A 25985-nucleotide genomic window follows, 5' to 3' on the forward strand; every position below is an offset into this window, starting at 1 on the left:
TCGTGAAAACTCATCTGAAGGCAGATACGGAATTGGGAAAGGAGTACAAAGTGGCAGCAGGATGGTACAAAAACTCTCTGGTATAATTTCTAAACATTTTGAATATTGAGGGGGGTGGATACACACCTCTTCTCAGTATCAAAGTTCAGTGTGGTCTACCTGCAACTTCTCCTTCTCTGAATATATTCTCTGGACCTGAGCAGATTGTGTGTTGGGACGTGAACGATGTCATGTTAAATGACTTCATATTCACCATGGCACAGGCAATTTTCTCCTGATAAAATTTCTTTTACAGAGCTGACCTTTTGGTATCATCTTCTTTGAAAGTCTGGACGGGGGCAACAATAATCCACTGATCTGCTGAAGGCCGCCACCACCCCTTCCTTACCTGTAATAACAATCTCTCATCACCTATGACGGCAGCTTGGTTCCAATTAATCACTTCAGAGAATGGCAACTCCCATCCATTGCTGAGCATCACAGGGACACAGGCGGCCTGTGCAAAGAAGGGGACTTCGTGAGTGTGAGGAATATGTCAGCAGGAACCCTTCCAATCAGAGGTGAAATTGGTAGAAATTCAATTACTGGCATGAATCCTAGACTGCTGAGGTCAGAAGAAAAGTGGGCTTTTATGAATTAGCAAGTCACATGAAGTTTGTCTGTATCCAGCTGAGATTTTACTATTTGCAAGTCTTGCCCTAGAATGCGAAAACCCCATTTCTATTCTTATACATGGTCTGCTGACCTCACCTCCATGGAGGCAACTGGCCTCCACTGAAGAAGTTTTACTGACGCAGCAAAATCGTTCACCGGTAAAATCCTAGCGTAAAACCCACCGTGAACATGAACAGCCTTGCCCGTGTAACTGCCACGGTCCACTTGCAAAGTGGTTCGCCCCAACGTCCTGAGCAACACAGAACAGCTCGGCATTCCTGATAAAGCGTTTTGTGGACTAAACTGTTACAGGGTGCTCACCGTTCCCCAGCCATGTACACATCTGAGCTGTGCTCCCTTCGGTGTGGAGGGAACCCAGCCACTGTCGTACCAATTTACTACCCGCACAGTGACCCAAGAGCCAAGAAACACCAGGCTAATGACAAAATTCTTGTTGCAAACAACTCAGAGTCCAAAGCAGAGAACAATCTGCTCCATGCAACATCCAAGAGGCTAGGGGAATGTCAGGAATGGTATGATTCATAGAACGTGCCAGAAAAGACTTTCAAGAGAAGGAAGCTCTCCTGTCAGAGGACAGGACAGAATGATGGCAGTTAAGAAGCGCTGCGAGAAAAGCACAGATTCAGCCAGGGGCAGAGCACAGAGGAAGAAAGGACACAGGAGCAAGGGGCCCAGGAGTTGAGGAGGAGAGGGGTGGAGGGCGGGCTTGCTCGCCAACAAGGACGGCTGGTTGCAACTTCCAGGTGGGAAGTGTGGAGAACTGTCTCAGCAGGTGAAGGCATTTCTGCACAGTGAAGGTTAATAGCAGAGACCCAGCAGCTCCAGGACTTCTGAACTTCAGAGCCTGGGAGGAGCTGGGCTGAGTGAGTGCCTCTACCTTGCAGGGTATCACGCTCAGCATTTAGAGGAACTGAGTGACGACTGAGATGAGGACAGGACTGACAATTTTGCTTTTGGGAAATACCACCCATCAGCCATTTTCATTGCTCTTGAGACTGGCTTCCAGGAGGAGGGCTGAGTCTCCGCGGAGCCCAGGTCTGCTGCCTGTTGGTAAACACGTCTCTGAAGAACCCACCCTCCCTTGAGATTCCCATCGAATCTCCCTTGTCCAAAGGCAGGGAGTAAATCCTCCCTCCGCCCCCCCCCCTCATAAAAATGTTGCAGATTTTCTTGGGAAAACAGATTTCCGGTGTTCAAGGCAAACCACATGTTCCCGGTGTTCAAGGCAAACCACATGTTCGGCTTAGACCCCAGGAGAAGTGCTACGGTTAAACTCCGCCCCAGTCTGACGTAGAGTCCTCAGCCCTATTCTGGGGAGGATCAGGGTCTCTTACCTGCAGAGCCTCCAGGAACCTGAAAGACCCAAGCCTGCGACCACGAGGAACCAGACAGAAAGTGGCATTGTGCAGCATTTCCCGATAATCATACCTAGAAAAAGAGGAGGAGCCATCAGCAAACAAAGACGCGTTAGGAATGGGGCAGGGGAGAGGGTTGGGGCGGGGCGGGGCGGGGGGCTGGAATGAATGAACACACCTGGGGTGGGTGCGCGCCTACCAGAAATTACCCAGAGTAACTCGGGCGATACACAGGCAAGCCTCACTTTTCCAGGGCGGGAGGTGGGCAGGGTTGTTGCATGAAGGAGAAGAAATGTGAACCATCACATTGGACAAAGCAATTCGGGCCTTTTGCAAACAGTACATAAAAGACAAGTCTGGGGGCTTCCCTGGTGGCGCAGTGGTTGAGAATCCGCCTGCCGATGCAGGAGACACGGGTTCGTGCCCTGGTCTGGGAAGATCCCACATGCCGCGGAGCAACTAAGCCCGTGAGCCATGGCCGCTAGGCCTGCGCGTCCGGAGCCTGTGCTCCGCAACGGGAGAGGCCACAACAGTGAGAGGCCCGCATACCGCAAAAAAGACAAGTCTGATGGTCCCAGCAAAATTTTGGCTTGCCCAACCTTTGCTTCCCAATCAGATTTTTGTGTCGGATGAAAACAGGTTGCCCCCATAAGCTTAAAAAGTACTCACTGCTAGTTGTTCTTTTTTAATGCCACGTCATTCAGTAAAACGAAGGCTGTTCTTGTTTCCTACCCCGCGAACCCATGCTACTAAAACCTACTCAGGAAACCTCCATTCCAAGCACAAAACATTTAGTTTCTCCTTCAAGCTGGAGTTTCTACTTTAAACCAAGAAAATGTGGTTACCCCAGACAAACACTCCTGTATAAGAATGGTTGGCATGGAGGTGAGAGAGAAGGAGCCAGCCCAAGAAATGGGGAAAGAGGAATAACAGGAAAAAAAAAAAAAAAAAATGGTGGGGCCTGTGGGAACCTGGGCAGCAGAAGAGATGATTGTTTCTTTGCCTCAAACACCATTTAGTTGTATCACACCGTTTCTACACTTGAAAAAATGCAAAATGAAATATGAATGTCACCTGTCTCTTTATACCGGTGAAGTGCAGGAAAGGTAACAAGCATCTCATTTTATTCAGGGCTAGCACTTCAAAAATGATTTCCAGGGACCTCCCTGTCCGTCCAGTGCTTAAGACTCTGCACTCCCAATGTAGGGTACATGAGTTCAATCCCTGGTCAGGGAACTAAGATCCCACAGGCCGCACAGCATGGCCAAATTAATTAATTAATTAAACTAGAAATCTTTTAAAAATAAATAAATAAATAAAAATAAAAATAATTTCCACAAATACATTCCTAAACACACAGTTGAAAGTTCATTTGGAGCTTAAGAAAACTTGGGAAACTGGAGATGGCTCAGGTCCTGTGAAGGCCCAGTTTCTCAGAGCCAGGATGAAATCACTCTCCTTTTTCAAGAGCCTCCCAGGCTCGGCAGACAGGTGACTTTGACAGTAGCATATGTCACCTGCATTTTCTGACTCTAATAGTCTAATTTAATCATAGCCTGAGGCATTGGATTCTTCCTTCCTCTTTTGGGGATACTGATATATACATTTATATTTTTCAAGTCCACATCTATTTTTATATTCTCACACAAACTAGGCATATGGGAATAAGCCAATTTTCGATTATAAACCCATCATTAAGAAGAGACATCATGCAAAGGACCATTTACTTAAACAAGCGTGTACAACTCATTTGCACAAGGAAAGGTCACCATGAATGGATTAAGATTATCTCCACTGAGAGTAAAATTTAAAAAGAAAAAGAAAAAAGAAAACCCTTGCTGCATTAATTAAACTGCAAAATAGACCTCAAAGTAGAAAAGATTTTTAAGAGGGCTCAAATCTAGCTAAATGAAAATAATAATAAATTATGATAGTAATGGTTTCTCTTCCTTACCAAACATAGGGAAATAATTGACAAGTATCTTCTTCAAGTTCAACTGTTGATAATGTCTGAATATCTACCTAATCAGTGGAGAAGAGTGAAATATGTACATACACACAATATATATGTATAAAGTTTAAACTGAAACTTTTTTTTAATATGAAAAGGTCAAATATACTTGAGGCTACAGCAAAGTTTAATAAATGCCCAGAATAGAAACCCCTGAGGGGCTAGAACAGAAGGCCCTACCTCCTTATCATTAGGCTGCTAAAATGTAAAACCCTATTAATGTGCTGGATTGTAACAAGTTTCAAAGTCGCCAGCTGCAAAATTTACTTTAGGGAAGGAGTGGAGCAAGAGGAAAGGCAGAAACCTTTCAGGAAAAATTCAAATGACAGTTATTCAAGCTGTTGATTTTTAAGTGGTTGTATAGGGAGATTTGCTGATGTAGTGAATAAAGCTTTATGATTGAAACTTGTGTTCACATAATAGGTAACGGAAGATGGGGAACAATCATTCTTGCTGGAATCAGGAACCCACTAGGTAAGCTGTGAGATTAAGAACAAAACAATGGGGTCGCGGGGCCTCAGTTTCCTCATCTGCAAAATGAGTCAGTTGGGCAAGATGACTAAAGATTGTTTTGAACATTCCATTATTCTTTACGTTATCATTTTTAGGTAAGAAAGAAGAATGTCCCTTTGAGAGTACCCCCCACTGCTCCAAAAGTTTCCATAGCCATTGTATGTATGTATGTTATGTGTGTATATGTGTCTACAGAAATCTGCAAGTGTACACAATGTGTAATGTGTGTATTTATATTGACACACAAAGACATACAGAAACATAATCACTCATAACCTGAAACAATGATTTTTGGATTTCTAATCATGCTCAACCCATGAACCAGCCTCATTCTTGGGCTCTAGTGACAGTGAGCCTATGAATTACTGTGTATTACAATTGAAGAAGTAATGATGCCCGCCAAGGGGACAGTCTTTCTAATTGAGCCACGTATGTATTTGGTACCCTCCCACTCAGCCCTCTGATGTTCTCCCATGTCCCACGTCTACCTCCTTCTAGGTGCTTAAACTTGTTCATTTATTCAATCATTCTTTTAAGAAATAATATGTTCCAGGCACTGTTCTAGTCTTGCAGATGTTGTGTAGAGAAGATGCTTCTTCAGCTGCTAGATCTACCAAAGACTCAGTGGATAACTAGAAAAGACTGATGAGGACTTCAGGTGTAACATCTCCTGAGGGCATTTGTATTAAGTACACTGTGGAAGCCTGGCCTTCCAGAATGACATACTAAGAAATTCTGTGGACACTCTTCCCAGCAAAACAACAATTTAACTGGTACAAATTATAAAAGCATTCATTGAAAGTTTCTGGAAATTGTCCTAAGGTCATGATGACAAATGGAAAAACATTCGTTCAAGAAAATCTATCAAATCTCGGCAAGAAGTGAGAGCGTCTGGGGCATCTGAGCCAAGATCTGCTCCATCACTAACCCCCATCAGCTCTGCCTAATAGAAGTTCTAACATAGGTGAGTACAGCTGAGAAGACCGGTCTCCCTCTATCCCCAGCTCCCATTGAGAAAGTGAAAAGACAACCTACAGAAGAGAGAAAATATCTGCAAATCATAAATCTGACAAGGGACTTTTATCCAGAAAAGGTAAAGAACTCTTACAACCCAACAATCAAAAGACAAATAATCTAATTTAAAAACAGGCAAACGGGGACTTCCCTGGTAGCACAGTGGTTAAGAATCTGCCTGCCAGTGCAGGGGACATGGGTTCGAGCCCTGGTCCGGGAAGATCCCACATGCCGCGGAGCAACTAAGCCTGTGCGCCACAACTACTGAACCTGTGCTCTAGAGCCCACGAGCCACAACTACTGAGTCCACGTGCCTAGAGCCCATGCTCCACAACAAGAGAAGCCACCACAATGAGAAGCCCACACACCACAACGAAGAGCAGCCCTCACTCACCACAACCAGAGGAAAGCCCGCACAAAGCAACAAAGACCCAACGCAGTCAAAATAAATAAATAAATAAATAAATAAATTTATAAAAACAGGCAAAGGATGTGAATAGACATTGTTCCAAAGAAAATATACAAAGTGCCAATAAGCACACGAAAAGATACTTAATCATTAGTCTTTAGGGAAATGCAAATCAAAACAAGGAAATATCACTTTACAGCAAGTAGGATGGCTATAATCAAAAGGACACATGACAACAGGGGCTGATGTGGCTGCAGAGACATTGGAACACTCGTATATTGCTGGGGGGGGTGGTAAAATGGGGCAGCCACGTTGGAAAATGGTTTGGCAGTTTCTTTCTGAACTAAAAATGGGCTTAGCACCCAGCAATTGCACTCTTGGGCATTTATCCCAGAGAAATGAAAACTTATTTTCATGCAGAAACTTGCCCACGAATGTTCACAGAAGCTTTATCCCTAATAGCCCCAAACTGGAAACTATCCAAATATCCTTCAATGGGTGAACCATTCAACCAACTGTGGTACATGGATAGCTTAGAATACTTCTTAGCAATAAAAGGAAATGAACTACTGATACACACAACAACCTCAAGAAAATTATCCTAAGTGAAAAAGCCAATCCCAAAAGGACATTTTCCGAATTAGTCCACTTATATAGTGTTCATGGAATAACATAATTACAGAGATGGAGAACAGGTTGGTGGTAACCAGTGGATAGGGACTGGGGAAAAAGATGGGGAGACGACAGGTCAAGTGAGGGGGACAGTCTTTTTGGAGACGAATTCTTCCCTATGACTTAAGCTTAGAAATATAGATCACATCAAAATCATAAACTTCTTAAAAACAAGCAATAACGAACACATGAGATCCTAAGCAAGAAGGTAAGTAGATGAGGGAGGCAACTAATCTCAGAGAACTTTCAGCTTTATTAATAATGGTTTTGTTACCCTTTTCAGATGGCCATTAAGTCCCCTGTTGTATAGGTGATGACCCAGAAGACAGAACAGTTTCCATAAACTACTTCAATGAAAAATGCAATAAAAAGAACATGACCCTGTATTTAACCTAGAAACCAAACCCATTCTACGGCCGAAATAATTCACTACAACAACCTTAAAGTTGTAGTGAATAATGTAGGGATACACCCCATTTAAAATGGGCCATACAGTAATGCATAATTGAAGCCCTTCCCCTCCATATGAAACTTTTGGTTTTTTTTTTTTTTTTGGGGGGGGCGCTGGCAGCAATTCAATGTAACCAGCATATGGGTGGAGGGCGATGTGGCATTAGCGCTGGGGTCCTCAAAGTACACCCTTCCAACTAGTAGCATCATCTGGGAAATTGATAGAAATGTACATTCTCAGCTTCACCCAGGCCTGCTGAATCAGAAACCCTGGGGGAAGGGCCCAGAATTCTGTGTTTTAACAAGCCCTCCAGATAATTAAGATGCACCCTAAATTTTGAGAACCACTGGCACGGTGGTTAAGAGCTTCATGATTAAAAGCTTAGTGGCTAAGCAGCTTTAGACCCAGCCAAACCTGGGTTCCAATTTCATCTTGCCTATTCATAAGCTGAACGATCTTGGGAAAGTTTTTAATTTGTCTAGATCTTAGTTTCCTGGTTGGCAAAATAGGGATAATACTTCTACTGTGAGGATTAAATGACACATTTTGACTAAGCCTGGGCACATTATAAGCAATCCATAAATGGTAGCTATGATTGGAAGGGAGGTGACAGAATATAATGGGAAACAGAGCCGGTTTAAGTAGGAAAACCTGGGATGAAGAAGTTGGCTTCTGGATCTACCACTTTCTGGGTGCCCCTGTGCAAACTGTCCAGCTTCTCTGGGCCTCAAAGATGTGACGATTAAATGAGATCGCGTGCATACAGTAGAAACTGCAAGGCACTGCGGGATCGTAAATTTCAGTAGAAACTACAGCAGTTCAAGAGGAATACAAACATTTCAAAAACGTAACAAACAAACGGAAGAGGAACGGATTCCCCAAGACAGAGCCAGGGAGATGTGTAGAGCAGACCCTTGAAAATAAAATGGAAACAGAAGCTGTGAATCACAACAGCAGTTTCTAATGGAAAGGATTTTGCCTTATTATCAAACGCTCCACAGCCACGGATGACGCTGGTGCAGTGTGCCCACGGGTCCACCTGTGCTTCCCACCAGTTCCTTGGTAGGCTCAGTTCCATGTGAGCCTGCTTTCTGCTAATCAAAGAGGATAGGGGAGACGTGAGCCAGGCCCTCCTCCCTGTACTCACACGATTCTAGTCTCCCCCTGACGCTGCTACAGTTTATCTCACGTATTGATTTATAAAGTGAACATCTACAGCTGATTTGCTCCCTCTCAGCCCCCATCCTCATAAGTACTTAATCTTCTTCGCTTACCCCCAGGTTAGAATCACATCCCTGAAGAAAAAAACAAAAGAACGCAAAAACAACTTATGACTGCTGTAGCTGCACAAAGTGCTCCGGGATAAGGGAAATAAAATAGCTTCCTTGGCACCTCCTCTGCGCTTTCTTTCATTCATTCAACAAACATTAGTTGAATGCCTAACGCCTAGTAATGCCTAGCACCATGTGTCAAATACTGTTCAAGGAACTGATGGTCCAGGGAGAAGGCAGATGTGTTATCAAACGATTGTCATTCGGTGAGGGAAACGGAAGGAAGGAGGCAAGGGCTGGGAGTTATGTAGAGAAGAGAAACAACAGGCACAGCCTGGCTTTGGTGGGGAAAGTGAGAAGCAGGCATGCCTCTTGGAGGACGGGAGATTCTGAGCTAATATTAAAGGAAGAGCAAGAATCAGTCCGGCAAAGAGCTGAGAGGAGGCGACAGGCATCTCCGGGGGTGGAGGTAGCAGAGCAGGAACAGAGACACCAAGGTGAGACACACTGCCCAGAGTCTGGGGTGCGCCCGACGGGGAGGAGCGATGAGGCTGCTGGTACAGGCAGGGTCCCCTCGGGAGGATCTCCTGGACCTCAGACATGACCCTGTGCAGGTGGTCGTGAGTCCCTGAAGGGCTCAAGCAGAAGAGTGACATGTCACCAAAGGAACGCTTAGGACTCGATATAAGCCAACTTCACAGGCAGACATTAAGTTCGCACAGCCTCATAACCTTGCCAACGCAGGTCACAGCGGTGGAGCCACCGGGGCTCCAGCTCCAGGCTTTTTGATTCTAAAGGGGCTTTGCTCTCTACCGCATGATACTGTCTCCTCGGCAGCTCACACAAACGGAGTGTCTGAAAGGTATGTTTCTTACACGGTGAAGTCCTAAACCTTTCACCTAGTTTCAAGCATTGGAAACAAGGCTACCATTTAAAAGGACTCTTTCTCCCCTACTCAAAACTCCACCCCATGTCACACCAGGAGTGCAGTCCAAGATGGTGCTCTGTTATTTAATATCTACGTTGCCTTAGGCCCTTTCTCGGACTATCACAGACTTGACGCTTAAAAGTTCAATTATTTTTGAGAAAACCCCCAAATCCATAGCATGTAATGAAATGAAATTGGCCCAAGGCACACATCTGAACTGAGAAAACCACGAGTGGGGGCCAATCTTTTAGCTGGAAAATGGGTCCATTGGCCACCATTCTATCTCTCTTTGTTGTCTTGTAAATTACACACAGAGAAGTATCGGCCCCAGTGGTCTTTGTGAATTCACGGGATTCACTGAGCCTCAGTTTCTTCACGCCACCTGCTCATACAGTGTCTGTGCCCACGAATGAGCTATTCTACGCTCCGGAGTCAGGGAAATGCAGGTGGATTATCCTAGTGTGTGGCGCTGGTGACCAGAAGTGACTGCAGCCTCAGGGACCCAGTAGCTCCCAGCAGGAAGGCCCTGCTCTTTGGAGATGGTGAGATTCCTAACACAGGCCACTCTGCCCTGAGCACTGCAGGCTGCTCGAACCTCTGGGGCGCCCGGTCAGGCCAAGGATTAGGAAATGATTTCTTTGTGGTGCTCCTCTGAATGACCCTGCCGATCCCAAGCTGTCCGTCCTTTCACACCTCCCGGCTTTCCACTGAAGACCATCTTCTTTTTATGCCCATTTAAAATCCATTTCAATATCGGGAAGGGAGGGAGGAACAGTGTGTGGGCTCTGGCTGGGGCGGGAGGCCCCAGGGGAGGTACTGACTCTTTCGCACACATTATCTCATTTAAGCCTCACAGCCACCCCAGGAGGTGGATATGGTTATACCTGCTTTTCACAGGGAAGAAGAAAGAGTTGGCTGGATCCTCGGAATCAGACACTGCGTCTGAACACACTGGATCATAATCCCATATCAAGTCTAAACTCCCCCACCCCATCTCTACCCTAAACATCCACCGACAGCTAAGAACTGTAAACCTGGATCAGGTGGTACTCCTCACCTGCACGTATTAATGAACTTAACATGTACCAGGTACACCATGCAGAAGACCATGTCGGTTCCCGCCCGTTACATAGAAGCTTAATGGCTAATGTGTGAAAGCAAGTAACAAAAATAGGACAGCCGTTAATGATGACAATTATAATAATCATCCCCCCACTGATGACACGTTTCCCATGGGTGGGGCAACAATCCGTGTTCATTCCTGCCCTTTCTCTCTACAGCCACACATGAAGTGGCCCCATTTTACAGATGAGGAAGTTGAGTAGCAGAGTTGTACTTTGTGGGGCTTGTACAAGAAGGGCTCTGTTGTCTCCCAGAGCTGCCTCGAAGGAAGGAGTAACTTCCCCAGAAAAGGGGAAAATGAAAGATTTTGAATATATTGTGCCAGGGGACATGAACCTCAAGAAGCTGTCGGAGGGAGGCGAGATTTTGGAGCACCGGCTTTTCTGCTCAGCTATACCAAATTTCAAAGTGCTCTGAGATAAACGCAATTCCAGGACGTGTGGGTCTAAATTCTCTGGTTGGAGATAAAGCATTTCTGAAAGTGCTAAATTAAGGGGCTCTCTGGGTACAGGGGGAGAAAGGGAAGGGAGTGACAATTAAGGAGCCAGCAGCAGCCGTGACCTCAGATGGATAAATGGGTCCACAAGAGGCACACCAAGGTCCTGACTGCGGGAGCTACATGTCTGGGACAGACCCGAAGGCAACTGGGAAGCCCAAGGTCATTATCTTACCATTAACCTTTCACCAGGCTCTGCGCCACAAAGACAAGCCAAGTGCAGCTGGGTCAGGAAGTGTGGACTGAAGCTGTGGGGCCAGCAGCGTGGGGTGTCAAAGACTCGATGGTGACTCCTCGGGGACAGGCCGAGTCCCAGGGAGCAGCCTGTGGACAGGGTACTTCCCCACACACCCTTCTTCCCTTCCACCCCGGAGGAAACCTTCCCCGATCCCTAAGTCTTACCCAGAGACCCTCTTGCTGCTCACATGACACCCAGGATTCCCTGTCTACTACTCCCTCTAGATCAAGTTGCCCATTTTCTTGTTTACCTTCCACTGGGCTCCAGGAGGGAGGACCACGGTCCTACTTTCTGTTGAACCAACACCTACCCCCAGGGCCTGGCCTGCAGGAGCCACTCAAAACATAGGTATGAAATAGATGAAAAGTGTCCACTGGTTTGCAGGGGGGGTGGGAGGGGCTGTAGAAACAATAGAGACACAAAGAACAGACATGAGCCCTTCGTTACAGTAGCTAATAACAGTACGTCTGGCTCTTGATTATTCCAGTCCTTCCTAGGACGATCTTCACTCCTGTGTTTAGGCTGAGCCCAGCTGACTTAGAGAAGGGAAGAGAGTGTCTTTTATATATACTGTCTTCCTTTTGTACATTTTGTATCCCTTCTCTGTCTTTATTTCCAAAGGCCTGGCATCTTGTTAAAAATTCTGTCCTCTCTGTACACTGGTGAAGGGGGGGTGGGGTGGGAAATGTGTGTTTCACCAGCCCTGCTAAACAGCATTATTTGCAAATCAAGTTAAATGTATGCACTGCACTATTCAAACTGAACTGTCTCCTGGCTTTCCTCCACGTCTGAGCTAAAGAAAATAAAACTGGAGAACCTCTTCCCGGCTTCTGCCATGATAAACATTGCATCGGTGCAAAGGTGAAGACTCCTCACCCCCCAAAGAAAACTGGGCTCAGCCCAATGTTCTGACCCCTTCCCTTCTTGAGCCAAGACATTCTTCCCTGCACAGCCAGCCTCCCTCAGCACTGGGATGAGGAGGATGTTTGGAATTCCTGCTGGGCTGTTCTTGTCACCAGAGTAGACACTACGTAGGGGCCATCCAGTGGCGAATCTCACATACCCTGCATTCTTGGTCAGTGCTGAAGCCTCTCATCTGCTCCTTGCGCTTAAGTGATTATAAAATACCTTGAGAATCCAATTACACACAGCTAAGGAAATGATGCTGGTTTCAGCTACCCTCACTTCCCGTCTCCTTTCCTACCTTTGCCATTCCTGGGCTCCACCTTCTGACGTTGACAGTCAGGGCCAGCTCACCTCTGGGCCTCTTGCACTGAACAAGCAGATGAGACCTCAGAAATTTGCATAGGCAGCGATGGCCCATCCTCAAAATTTACAGGACGCCAACATAATATGAAAGCTGCATGAAGCTATTTGTCTATGGAAAGTTTAATCTCTCTCACCTGGGTATTGTGTATATAATTGTACAGGTGCATACGTGCCTCCATGAGACATAAAAATCTGTTATGATGAACAATCTGATGCCACATATGGCTTATTGACCAGATCAGCCTCCAGGAGGGGTTTGGTCACTGGAGATTGGGAAAGCCTAGATTCTAGAAAGTCTAGATTCTGCCATTTCCTTTGGCAGAACCACAACAGTGCCCTGGGAGAAAGAGTCTGTGACACTTAGTCACCTCTGCCTCTCCTCCAGCCAGCTCTGCTCAGCACTGTTCCCCTTGAGAAGCAGCTAAGCAGCTAGCCAACTCCTAGGTGGCCTCATTTTGGGAAGAGGTTGTGGGGCAGAAGGATAGTTTAAGCATCCGATGGGAGAGAGGTAGACCAGATGGCTCTTAAGATGCCTTCCTGCCCTGATATTTATTTGCTGGACAAATGAAAGTTGAGCAGCTCCTATGTGCCAAGTGACACACTGAGTGCTGGGGAAACAAAGATGCAGAAGCCCTCCAGGAGCTGCCCCCTACTGGGTTTTGTAATTCCATGGGAACCAGAGTCTCCTTATGCCCCTCTTTCCTATATCTCTTTAATTCTACTCCTCCTTTGGGTTTCCACGTGAGCAGAGCAACAGGAAGCATACTCTCGTTCTTAATGGTTTCAGGTCAGAATAGGTTCAATCTTATCCCCCTAAAATCCATTTTCCATAAAGCAACCAAAGATACCGTGAAGACGTCACTCCCGGGCTGAAAACCCTCTACCGACTCCTCCTGGCACTTAGAATAATAGTCACGTCCCTCGCCCTGGCCGACAGGGCTCCCTGAGAACTGGCTTCTGCTGACAGTTCTGACTGCCCCTCTCCTCACTCACCATCTACAGCTACACTGTCCTTCTCTCAGTTTCTAGAAACATCACACACATTACCATCTCATGGACTTGTACTTGCCATGTCCTCTCCCTGGAATTTTTCTTCTCCCAGATCTACCTCAAGATGCACATCAGCCTTTAGACAAACAGTCCCTCCTCAGAGAGGCCCTAGCAGACCAGCCTTTGTCCCCAGCACTCACTGTCCCAATTCCCCATTTCATCTCTGTCCTAGGATTCACCACTGTCTGAATTCACGCACATATTTGTCTTTCTGGCCAACTGTTCCTATTCACTGCTGTGACCCCAGCCGCTAGACTTGTGCTTGGACCACAGTCATTTTTTAAGAAATAGTTGTTGAATGAATGCCAGATCTCCTTATTCCTCAGCGAATAATGCCTGTGAGGCCATAAAGTGTCCGAAAACGCTGGCCACATTCACAAGGGTAAATCTGTAGGACAAGTTTCTGAAAGGATATAAGACAAGTTCTCTCTCATCTTTGCCTTATGCAATATCAGCCTGATGTCTCTGGTTAACATTAAGATTCATCAACTTCTCCAAATGCCATCTGCTATGAAAGCGAGATCCCATTAAAAATGTCTTTAGAAATTTTTTTTTAAAGGAATGTCTTTAAGAGATGTTTATGTAGGGTGATAGGATGAAGCCTACATAAAGTAACACCTAGAAAATATAGGTTCTGGTCCTGACTTTGTCACTGTTTGATTTTTTGTTTTTCACTGTTTGATTTTAAGCAAGTTATACTCTGGTTCTGAATCCATGCTTACTTATAAAACGGAACAAACATACTAGTCTTGCCTACCTAATAATGAAGTCTACTGAGGATGTAATGAAACAGTATAGATGAGAGTATTATGCAAATTAAAGCACATATGAGTATCAATAAGGATTAAGCAAGCATATTTTTGGAATGGCCTTTGTACATATGAGGCATAATGTAGAGGATGTCAAAGACCTGTTTCTTTTTCTTCTTTTTGAGTCTCATATTGTTATGTCCTCTCTCCCCAATCCATTCAATTCTTCAGAAGTGCAGATCATTTTCCAAAAGAAGCATCTGGAATAGCTAATTTGTTACCAAAGCCAGTGATGAAACACCCATGATCCCGTGGGGCTGAACGGCCTGCCATGACTCCCAGTTTTCCACTGTGTTAGTTTTCAGCTATTAACCACTGTTTTCAGGTGATGAATTTGGAAAGAAGATGGCTCAGAACTCTTGGCTACAGGGCCCTTAAAGAGAGAGCAATTCTGTCACATGGAACGCCTTGTTGCTTGGTTTCCATTAAGGAATCTTGGCTTTTAAGTAAACTGTCAAGTAAAACTTGGCATCAAAACACAAAGTGAGTAACCTCCTTTGCAGAGGAGCTGACAGCTCAGCTGTGTGTCAGATAGATAGCTGCTAAGAGTCAGCTCCAAAGGCGACTGCATCCTCTCTGGAAGGGAGAGGGTACCACAAACTGCCTTGCTCAGGATTAAGTCAAAGCAAAATTTAGGGATGATCTTAATGGAAAGTGGACTCAGTAACGCCGATCGACCGTATCCCTCTCCACGAGCGCTGGTTTTGGAATTAGAAAAGTTTTTGAGGTGCGAAAACATAATTGGAAAACTTTTTTTCCCTGCTTAAAGGGCTAATTGATTTCACAGGTGTTTAATTATCATTTGCTGTGAGATAATACCTTGTAGTGCCATAAAAAATGGATTTAATTTTCAAGTGCTTGCAAAACCATTGCCAAAGCCAAGTTAGAGCTAAAGCTAGATAATTATTCTATAAATCAAACACAGTGCCTCCTTTCTTTGAAATTTTTAATACTTGGGGATAATGATATCTGACAACCTTGAAACTAACTCGAAAAGGATTTTCCTGCCAAGGGCCAAGAGGCAACCATTGGAGCATTGCAGGCAGTTTAGTTCATTAATGGTGACTCAGGCAACCTCAGGACCCTGCCTGTGGGCTTCCGAAACATGCCAAGGCTTAAGGCATTGGTGTGTGTCAAGACACAGTATTCTCTACCAAGATCAAATGGCCAGACGTCCAAATAAGGTCTACAGAAAAACAGAAAAGAAATCCAAAACCACCCTTCGTACAAAAACTGCCTAAAAGCCACTGTAACTCTCTGAGCCCAAACTCAGAGCCCTGGAATGTGGAAAGTAGAGGTTTTTCAACTTGATCAATAAATACTTTCCTATCTTAGGCTTAAGACACAACACTTGTGCTTTCTGTAATAATAAGGGAGAGAAATCATGAAATCAAAAGAGTGTTAACAGCTGGAAGGTACCACAAAGATCGCCCAGCACAAACACCCAAATGAAGAAAAAGCAAAGCCAGGAGAAGTCAAGTAACTCGCCCAAGATGACACCACCAGGGGCAGGAGCAAGATAAAAAGGACTATTCTGAGCAAGCAGAACGAGGAAGAAACAGCCTAAAAATTGATTTGGAGTCCCATTCTCACCCAAAATCTAAAAATAAAAGAAGGAAATTTTTTAAAAGGCAAAAAGAGAAAAAAAAAACGAGGTTTCATTCTGTAAGAGGAGTGGCTGTTTCTCCAACAGAGCCCAGTTTCCGTGGAAGTGCTGCAGCTGCCTTAAATAACTGTATGGGGATTTTAGTTGGTGCCACGTTTCAGATTTTTCTTTCCTCCAACTTTTATTCAGAAGCTGTTGAAGTCATAACATGTTCCATTAGATTAAGTGTGCCTAAATGATTTAAGAAAGCTGGGCAAGTTGGCTGGGTGCACACACACAGTCAGCATTATTTACTTTATTTAATGCCTGTGTATAGCGTGTGTGCAGCGCCCAAACCACTCACTGTACAGCACGGATTTTCAGGCAATTTGAGTTGGCCTTTACAGTACAGATTAAGGTAATATAAGGCAAGATGCAGTATAACTGGTGCCATTCCTGGACACTGTACTTCGGTCCTCCTAGTAAAAACCTAAGCCAAAGGCATGCTGGCAGAAAAGCCAGGGGAAAATGTGGGTCCCAGAATAGTCTGAAAGGGATAGGATGGAAAAGCATTCATAGGGACTGGCTTGGGATTGCAATGGAAACTCCTGCAATCAAGAAAAATGGTGATAATAATTATAGCTAACATTTATTGGGCTTATTGCACGCCCAACATTCTGCAAAGCACTTTATGTCTCTTTGGCCATTTGCTCTTCCAACAACCCTGTGAAGTAGGTAACATTATGTCTCCTACTTTATAGAAGAGAAAATTGAAGATTATACCTAATTTATCTAAACTTAATTAGTAGGCAGGTGGGATCTGAACTCAGGCATTCTGACTGCAGGGCCCAAGTTATTATATATTATAGTCTGAACACTGCCTCCTTTCTATAATGCTTCATGGAGATATCCCAGGGACTAGCCAGTGAGCTCTGTCTTGAGGGACACCATGAGAACCACTATGGAATCTACTGGACTGATTTATGATCTTCTAACCAGAGATATGCCTGGTATATCTCTGAGCCGGATCTTTTATCCAGCTCAGAATCAGAAAGGATAACCTTCCCGAGGTCAGCCCACATTTAAAGTATTACTCCCAGGTCCTAGGGAGCAGGTAGAACAGGTGAGAAACAAATTGCTGTTCATAAAATATTTGCAAATACCCTGAAAAAGGCAAGAACATATAATGCTACAAATATTTGGTCTGCAAGAAGGTACTTACTTATTTACTTACTTAGGGAACTAGATTGAAAGATGAAATTAGTAGCCCTCCATGCCGTAAAAAAAAAAAAAAAAAATTTGCTGTTCATTTGCTATATTTTATCCCAGACAAGACCACTTTTGAACACAGAAAACTTAAGCCCTCTTTCTAAGAATTTATAGAATTTTTACTTTCCCAGTCCATTGTGGGGCTTTGGCACCAAGAACTATGTCATGCCTTTAAGGTATCCTAGAAGCTTGAGTGGAGCCTGTACTACATGTGTGGGTCCCTGAGGCCACATGAATAGTACAGGGAAGAGAGAAATCCTGTCGGAGACACTGGCGTTTCATTCATTCACTTGTGTACTCAGCCAGCCAGCCAGCCACCCATCTAACAATAATACTTATTGTAAACCTATAAGTTACCAGGCATGCTACTGTCAGGAGTGGGGAATTCAACGGTGAGCAAAAATAAGAATAATAACTTTAATAATGATGATGATGATATTTCTTTACCTTATAGAATTGACAGTCTTTTTTGGGAGACTGATATTAAATAATTAACCAGAATAAAATCAACAGCTGTGGTGAGTGTTCCAAGGAGAGACTAACCGTCCTACGGGAGCACATGAAAGAGGAATTTGACCTAGTCAGGAGAAGGGGACTCAGCTGAGGCCTAAAGGGTGTCGGTCAAGCAGGACTGGGGTGGAGATGAATTGCTGCGAGCGGTGTTCATGACAAACCGTCAAAGACCATCAAGAAATGGAAAATACCTTTGAGCCAGCAAAGTACACGCGCCACAACTAATTGTTCCAACAAGTGCAACACAGACGAAATCCATTGGATGGGTACGTAACACACAGGTTGGGGCTGCTTGCCGCCTGGAAAAATGAGTGTTCAAGCCTGGATGTCTGGACGGATACTCACTTTCTGTTGAGCACGTTGATCATATTATTAGCACCCCAGATTCCACATACCTGCCGAGCAGTAGCTGACTGCGGCAGACCTTAACCCACGTTACAGGTAGGAAAGCTGCGGTAGGAGAGAGCCTTGACATCTTGATTCGAGCTAAGCAAAGATACTCAGGATCAAGCCAGTTCATTGTACCTGCTCTGCCCTCCACCCCCAGGACCTGCCAATTCACCTCTTTCAGACTTATTTATGAGCCCTTTTTCCTGTTGTCTCAACATCCTACAGGCTCAGTAGAGATGGTGCTGAATCCCTAAATAATCATATTTTCACAGTGATGAAAAGCCAAATCTCCCAACTCCCTAAATGCAATGAGCAGCTTGAATGCCTGTGTTTTGCCCTAACACTGAACGTCTCTAAGGTGAAGGAAAAGCCTGAGAGAAAGGAATGAAATGACTTAATTGCAGAAAGAGGCAGCCTTAGGATGCGGTAGAAGTGGCCCAAGAGGAAAGGAAGCTGTGGAGCTTCTGCCGGGACGAGCTGCTCAGGAGGAGCTCCGGCTCCCGCCCGTCCTCAAGTACTGCCCACTACGCTGGCCCGGGACCCACTGGCCCGGAGAGACCCTGCGAGGGCAGCTCTCTGCCGCAATGATGAGTCCTCCCTGCTGAATTTAATAGTTTTGGTTTTTTTGTGGTTTTTTTGGCTGTGTTGGGTCTTCGTTTCTGTGCGAGGGCTTCCTCTAGTTGCGGCGAGCGGGGGCCGCTCTTCATTACAGCGCACGGGCCTCTCACCGTCGCGGCCTCTCTTGTTGTGGAGCGCAGGCTCAGTAGTTGTGGCTCGCGGGCCTAGTTGCTCCGCGGCACGTGGGATCTTCCCGGACCGGGGCTCGAACCCGCGTCCCCTGCATCGGTAGGCGGATTCTCAACCACTGCGCCACCAGGGAAGCCCTAATAGTTTTTAAGGTGAGAGGGGTGAACGAGGCAATTTCAGTTATTAAGGCATTAGTTTGGATTGGAGCCCGGAACAAAAGAAAAGCCACAACTGGGTTCACCCAACAAAGACACTGTTTCCATCCATCTGCCTCTTAGACTAATTTAGGGATGACAGCACTTGCCCACAACCTCCGACAAAGCAAACTGAAGATCGTATATTGAGGCCAGACCAGAGCAAACCACTGCCACCTGTATCTTGAAGGCTGCTAATTCCTCAGAAAACAAATGTGGAGAAAAAGTTGGAGGAAAAATATATATGTATATATATTTAAATATCACAAAACACATTTCCATTCTTTAAATCATAGTCTCTCCTAGAATAAGAAAGCTGACGTGAGAGTCCAAGGAAAGGCTCTTAGTAAAAAACATAAAATATATTTATAAAATAGTACCGTCACATGTAGAAATAACAATAATGCTAACGTTATAACCACTGTCACAATTTTTAGCACACTCATATGCTAAGCCCTGTGCTAAGTACTTTACATACAGTGTCACCATCTCAGGGTCACTATTATCCCCATTTCACAACTGAGCACGGAAGCTGAAAGGGTTCCAATAATTTGCCCAGAGTCACACAGCCAGCAGAGAAGGACAATTAAAATCCAAACATGGTCTGTCTGCACCTGAGGTATGAGAAGCTGCCGGGCTTCACTGGCATTTTGTACTGGCAGTTCTTGATGTCTTAAGAAGAGGCATAGATGAGATCTTTCAAAGTATTGAGCACTGAAGATATTTCAGTGCTCATTCCAATGGGTAATTCAAATAAAGTACCACTAGATCTTAACACACAGAATTGACATGTATGCATATGCAGACATTTAAATGGGTGACTTCTAGGCTTTTCGGATTGTTATATTCCAGGTAAGTTAATGCATTCATAGTCTGCCTTTCACTTCTGTTCTGATAGGGTGCTAGGTACATGTGCTCAGTTGTCTGAAATCATCCTGAATGGAGAAAAGCCAAATTAAGCTGCAGGTCCATCCAGTTTACCTGTCGCTGGGAAATCCGCTAGTTGTAAATAACTCAGTGATCAAACATACAGGCACAAAACCCAGCTACTTGTTCAAGGCCTTCCCCTTGGGAGGCTGAGTGGAGACTCTGTGGAATAATAGTCAGGAAGAATAAATTAGCAGCTACTTAATTTTTTTTTAAGGAAAAAAACCCCTGTAATTGAGAGCGATTGACCTTAAAATTTAAATCGAATTAAGATGGTTTCATCTTCTTCTCACTACTTGTGATGTTGAAATTTGGAGGGGGTGGTGAGGGGAGATTCTTTTGGATGGAGATGCTAGATGGATCCTTAGAAAGCAGCACAGTACAGCTATACCCACCTGAATTCATGTTGAGACATCTGCATCCCCAACACAATGGCAGCGGAAAAGCAGCAGAATGAAAGAAGTGCTACTTAAGCGCTCAGCCCAGGGACCTGCTGGGTACCCTTTGCTAAATCTACTTACAAGTGAATTCATAATTCACACAAGGTATCCAGGCATGGAAGCTAAGACATAAATCATTTATTGACAAAGGGACCATTTGTCATTTTAAAATAATTATGTTTCTTTAAGCAGAGTGACAAATTCCATCTTCCCCAATTTACTTACTGAGCCTTACAGGCAATGTAAGTCCCGAGGTGTTTTTGTTTTTTGTTTTGTTTTTTTTTTTTTTTTTTTTTTTTTGTGTGTGTGTGTGTGTGTGTGTGTAGAGAGAGAGAAAGGACCACAAGGAGATTCTATTTTCTCCCTGAAACTTTTATCTTACGAACCCACGATCCCTAAGGGCAGACTGAAAAATGGGTGTGGTGCCCACATCTCCTTCAGCTGTCTTGCAGAGAAGGTATTCTCTACATGCTGCAAATTTGGTCAATATAATATTCACAAGGAACAGCTAAACAGCGAACACTGATGTTAAACTACAGATTTTAACCTTTGGACACAAGTGTGAAACCCTTCACTTCAAACTTGCAAAACCCACACAACAGAATGTGTGCGATCCTGATGCAAATTTAGACACTAGAGATGCAAAATGTGTGCTCCACAAGCAAACCATGCTTTACCGTTAATTCTCTTGCCAGCAGGATAATAACGTGTGGTAGAAACCCCAGTCTCAGCTGCTTTTAGAGAGACTGGAGGCAAGCATTCACTGCACAGGGCATCACCACCCATTAAGGATGCAGCCACCCGATTCAACCAGTAGATGGGGCACGTCCACATGCCAAGTGTCCCCTCTCAACTCCCCTGATCGGGAAGAAGAGGTCCGGGTGCCTCCTCCTTAGCTCCCAACCAGATGGTCAAAACGATACCAAAGAGGGAAAAGGAGGCCCTATCTCATCTCTAAAAGAGCCCTTTGATTATCTCCCTGACTTCTCTTTCACTTTTATTACAATATAAACAAAAGGGGTAGTGACTAGTGAGATGGGGGGGGGCGGGGGGGAAGGGAGTTGGAGTTGTGGCCAGTTGAGAAGAAATGCACTGCCCACAGCACCTTGGATATAATCTAAAAAAGCTCATCAGTCGGCCACTTATTTTGGAGCGATATTTACTGAGTGCCTACCATGTGCTGGCCCTGAACTGGGCAGGCTGCTGGATCTACAATGGTGACTCACTCAGAAATGAGATGTGCTCCGTGGAGTTCATCATCTACCGTGGGATACAGACCCTGAAGAAATGAAAATGGTCATGTGTAGCTATAAACCCTGACGGGGGCTAAAGAACAGGGAGCATTAGAGTGATTATGGGTAGGAGGTCAAAACTGAGACAAGGTTGGGTGGTCGGGGAAGCCCTCTCTGAGGAAGCAACACGGACATGGCCTGAGAGCTGAAGAGAAGGCAGCTTCCTAAAGGGGGTGTAGGAAGAACAGTTCTGGAAGGGGATGCATTTGTGCAGAGCGCCAATGCGGAACATTCCTGACACACTCAAGGAACAAGGGAAACCAAGCCAGTCTGGGAGGGGTGGAGTGGGACGGAGGGGCAAGTGGTGGTAGAGGAAGGAAGGTAAATGACACAACCAAAGGCATTTTTCTGACAGGGCAGTGGGTGGCCCCAGTTGCAATCATACTCATATACTACACACACACACACACAATTACATAGCGCTTCATTTTCCAGGTGCTATTTTAAATCCCTTACATATATAAACTCCATCTACTTCTCAAAATAACCCTAAAAAGTAAGCACTATTACTAACAACCCCTCTTTAGAGATGAGGAAACAGAAGCACAGAGAGGTTAAGTGACTTGCCCACAGTCACACAGCTACTTCTGTGCCAGAGCCTAGATTGGAACCCAAGTCATCTGACTCCAAAGTGCATACTCTTAGCTTCTATACTCTAATGATTCTCAGAAGCATCATTTTATTGTGATATTTCTGTACGACTACATACATTTTGCTATGAGTATGATAAGACTGAGCTTTTTTTTTTCCTTTTGTATTTTTTGGTTTTTTTTGGTTTTGGTGGCAGGGAGGACTGACGTGGCCCCAATAAGAAATCTACAATTTGGCAATGAATATAAGGCCAGACAGACTTATCATATCCTGATAATCAAGCACAATTGTGTACCCTGACTCCTGCCAGATGCCAGCTTCCTCTCGAGTCTGGGTTCTGTACACAGGCTCCCCAAAGGACTGTAAATCAGTGGTGCTAGATAGATATCTGCACAAAGTTTCAAACAGATGTTCACCCAGTGCTTGCTCGCCCAGGCTCCAGATGGCTCCGGATTCTGGCTTCTTCTTCCCGCAGACCCTCAAATCACACTTCAGACATGTCAGTAAGGCAGGCTGAAGAAGGATGAAAGAAGTGGATCTAGTGGAGTTCTTTAAGAAGCCCCGTAGAACCCGGTGGTATTTCACGCATGCATAGAAGGGGTTGTAACCTGAGGCAGCATAAATCACTGCCAGCCTTTACTACCTGGATACAATTTTCCGAATGATGAAGCTGTCATAGGGGTTGCGGAAAAAGTTTCTGCTGCCAGTCAGCCTGGGTCTGTAACAATTTATTCCAACCTCTTCCATAGGCAACCAGTTGCAGAGAATTTTACTACACTGGCATAATAGCAAGATGATTCCATACCTACCCATCCTCTCAAAAGGGAGAGGAGTAATGCTGAAAAATGTGTTCCACCAAAATGTTTTTAAAAACCAAAAAATCCTTAAGAACATGTTTCAACCCTACCGCAAAAACACAAAAAGCAGGAAAAAATTTTTTTAATTCCATTCTTTCTCAGTCCAAGGAACAGGTTTACATGCTTTGCTTTCTCCCCAAATTAAAAGTATCCCTGACATTATCTAGTAATTGATGCACATGGATGATAAGAAAGCCCAGAGGAGAGCGCTGGGTTGCCAAGCCTTGCAGGTTCTCTTTAGGGCAGTCTGTAGAGATTCCCTACTTTCCTCTCACTTCTCCAGAGATAGGACTTTTCAGAAGACTAGAAGCTGGGGTTTCGTTTACAGATTTCATGCCTCTAGCATTAATTATTCATCTGCATAGAAGCTGAATTACCATGATGGAAGCCCAAACGAACATCTGAGAGCCAGGGTGAGCGCCTGAGTTTTGCTGGTCCACCCCACGCAAACCTTTGTGGTGTCTGTTGGAATCCCTTGTAAATTTCACTTCCTATTTCTGTGACTTTGCATGGAGGCCAAGAGGCTCCAATCAAATCTCCCTCTATCCTCAAGCAGTGGTAAACAGGAGCCTATCAGATCATTTTCCTTTCAGTGGTGTCTAGGCTTTGTGATTACCGAGCAAGAAAAATATCTAATGGGCTTACTCAGAAATGACTTCCTTCTGTCTTGTACTTTACAAAAACTTTCTTTCATCCCTCTTGGACCCTAGGAGGATGAGTATTTCATACCCATTGTTCCCTATCGACCACATTCTACAGACAGAGATAATTAAAGGTAAGATGATTTATTTCCGCCTGTCAAAACTCACAGCAAGGCTTACGAGGAACAGGTATTCGAAATTCATCCTATCTAGAAATGACGGCACTAATGGTATAAATCGTGTAAATAACCAGGTGTCTGCACACCCTGTATGTCTATAAATGCATTTGGGCTGACAAATGTTTACACTGGGTTATACGCTTTAATTTACCCTCCGTTGCGGGGATGAGGGGGTGGGCAATGTCACATTAATAAAGGAAGGGGGCGGGCTTCCCTGGTGGCGCAGTTGGGAGTCCGCCTGCCGATGCAGGGGACACGGGTTCGTGCCCCGGTCCGGGAGGATCCCACATGCCGCGGAGCCGCTGGGCCCGTGAGCCATGGCCGCTGAGCCTGCGCGTCCGGAGCCTGTGCTCCGCAACGGGAGAGGCTACAACAGAGAGAGACCCGCGTACCGCAAAAAAACCCCCAAAAAACTGAGGCCCAGGGACGTTAAGTGATTGCTCAAGGCCACACAGCTGGCGAGGATCACAGCCAGGATTCAGTCCAGCTCCAGAACTCAAAAGTAACTGCTACCAGGTGCCCCTGCTTGCCCAGCCAGCCGACGGAACAGAACACTGACCAAATGGAGGGACTGCTATCAATCTTACTGCCCCTTAGAAATGCCCAGAAAATCAACTGAGCCCAGAGGTGGTCAGTGCTTGCTTGGTAAAGCCAACTTTCAGGTGTAAAGGGTAATTATTTATTCAAAACCCAGCTATCAATCAAAGTTACATACACCCATATTTTTATCCTTTTGGGGGGGTATTTCTCAATAGTACATGATTAGCCATTCTTGGGAATGATTCTGTGGGCTGGTAGAAGTTTTTGTGGGTCGGTAGATCTTTCTGAAACTATTTCTAGGCTGCATGAATCTTTGTCTGGGAATTTGTTTCCCTGGCCTTCCAAAACGTGAATTGCATTTTTGTTTTGTTCACAGATAACGTTTTTTCTTACTACCCTGGGCAATGAAACCAACTCTGAAAATACAAATGACCCTGAAAATGTCCCAAGGGCATGCAGTTTACTCTCCTTACCTCGAATCCACTCCTTCTTTTAAAAAGAAAACTTGGGGAAATTTAGAGCCCAGAAAAATGGGTGGACAAAATGATGTTCTTTAAAGACAAAATCATTCCAGCGCCGTGTGTGTGTGTGTGTGTGTGTGTGTGTGTGTGTGTGTGTGTGTGTGTGTGTGTGTGTGTGTGTGTGTGTGGTGGTGGTGGTGGTGGTGGTAGGAGAGAGGAGGGAGAGTTGAAATGGGGGTGTGGGTTTGAGGGAAATGTCCATCTCCATGGGCAATTTAATTAGGCAGCTCCATGGAGACGAACCAATTAGTATGGATTGTCAAGGTGTTTTGTGTGAATTGGCTACCTGCCCATTATGAATTGGAATGGGATTAACTAGCTCATTCCAAACATTCCACCAAACAGCAAATGGTCACGTGATAAAGATTTCCAGTCACTAACACCCTGGCTGGATTGGAGACTTGGAGTTTTACCTGTAACAATGTTCAGAGAGACTAATTCCTTCAAACCTACACACTTTCCCTAAACACATCTTTTTCTTTTTTTTTTTTTCCCTCTCCTAGCTTTTAGTTTTTAAAAAGCCCCCTTGCTAATTGGGAGGCTGTATGTTCTTCTGCACCTAAACATACCTATTAACCAACCAACCCAGTAATAAAGCAATTTGTATGCTCTACTATATAAATTTGTTGGTCCCCTCTACTCATAGGTTTCAAAGCCCCATGGTGAAACACATGACCACCCACTGTGCAAGTTTACTTCCACCCGAGGTTCTAGAACCAGTCTACCTCTGAGAGAGAAGGCCTGAGCAGCTTGGATTCAAGATTCAGAGGTTCAGCACATGACCGATGCCGCTCGCCCTTTTAATTATTTGTCTCAACTTCTTATAACTGGACTTTTCCCTTGTTCCAGACACCAAGTCCGTACTTTATCTTCCCGGCGGAGGTACTTGGCTCCAAGGGCTATCACTAGCCAATAGCATCTCTGCGCACACTCTTCTCCAGGCAAATGGGGCCCTAGACTACAGTGAACAGCCTCATGGAAAAGAGCCCAAGGTGGATTTCAGCCCAAACATACGT

The 25985-nt window shown here is 44.9% G+C and overlaps 1 protein-coding gene across 1 annotated transcript in view; it reads right to left on the reverse strand.

Moving 5' to 3' along the window:
- Positions 1–25985, reverse strand: part of EXT1 (exostosin glycosyltransferase 1) — a 299327-nt gene that overhangs the window by 41338 nt on the left and 232004 nt on the right. Inside the window, exons 3-4 of the mRNA XM_067017916.1 lie at positions 2010–2103; positions 389–496 (exon numbers count right to left, since the gene is read on the reverse strand). Coding sequence (XP_066874017.1) covers positions 389–496; positions 2010–2103 — 202 coding nt within the window. The remainder of the gene's footprint in view (positions 1–388; positions 497–2009; positions 2104–25985) is intronic.

Source organism: Kogia breviceps, chromosome 17 (genome assembly GCF_026419965.1).
Source record: "Kogia breviceps isolate mKogBre1 chromosome 17, mKogBre1 haplotype 1, whole genome shotgun sequence".
NCBI classification, from domain to species: domain Eukaryota; kingdom Metazoa; phylum Chordata; class Mammalia; order Artiodactyla; family Physeteridae; genus Kogia; species Kogia breviceps.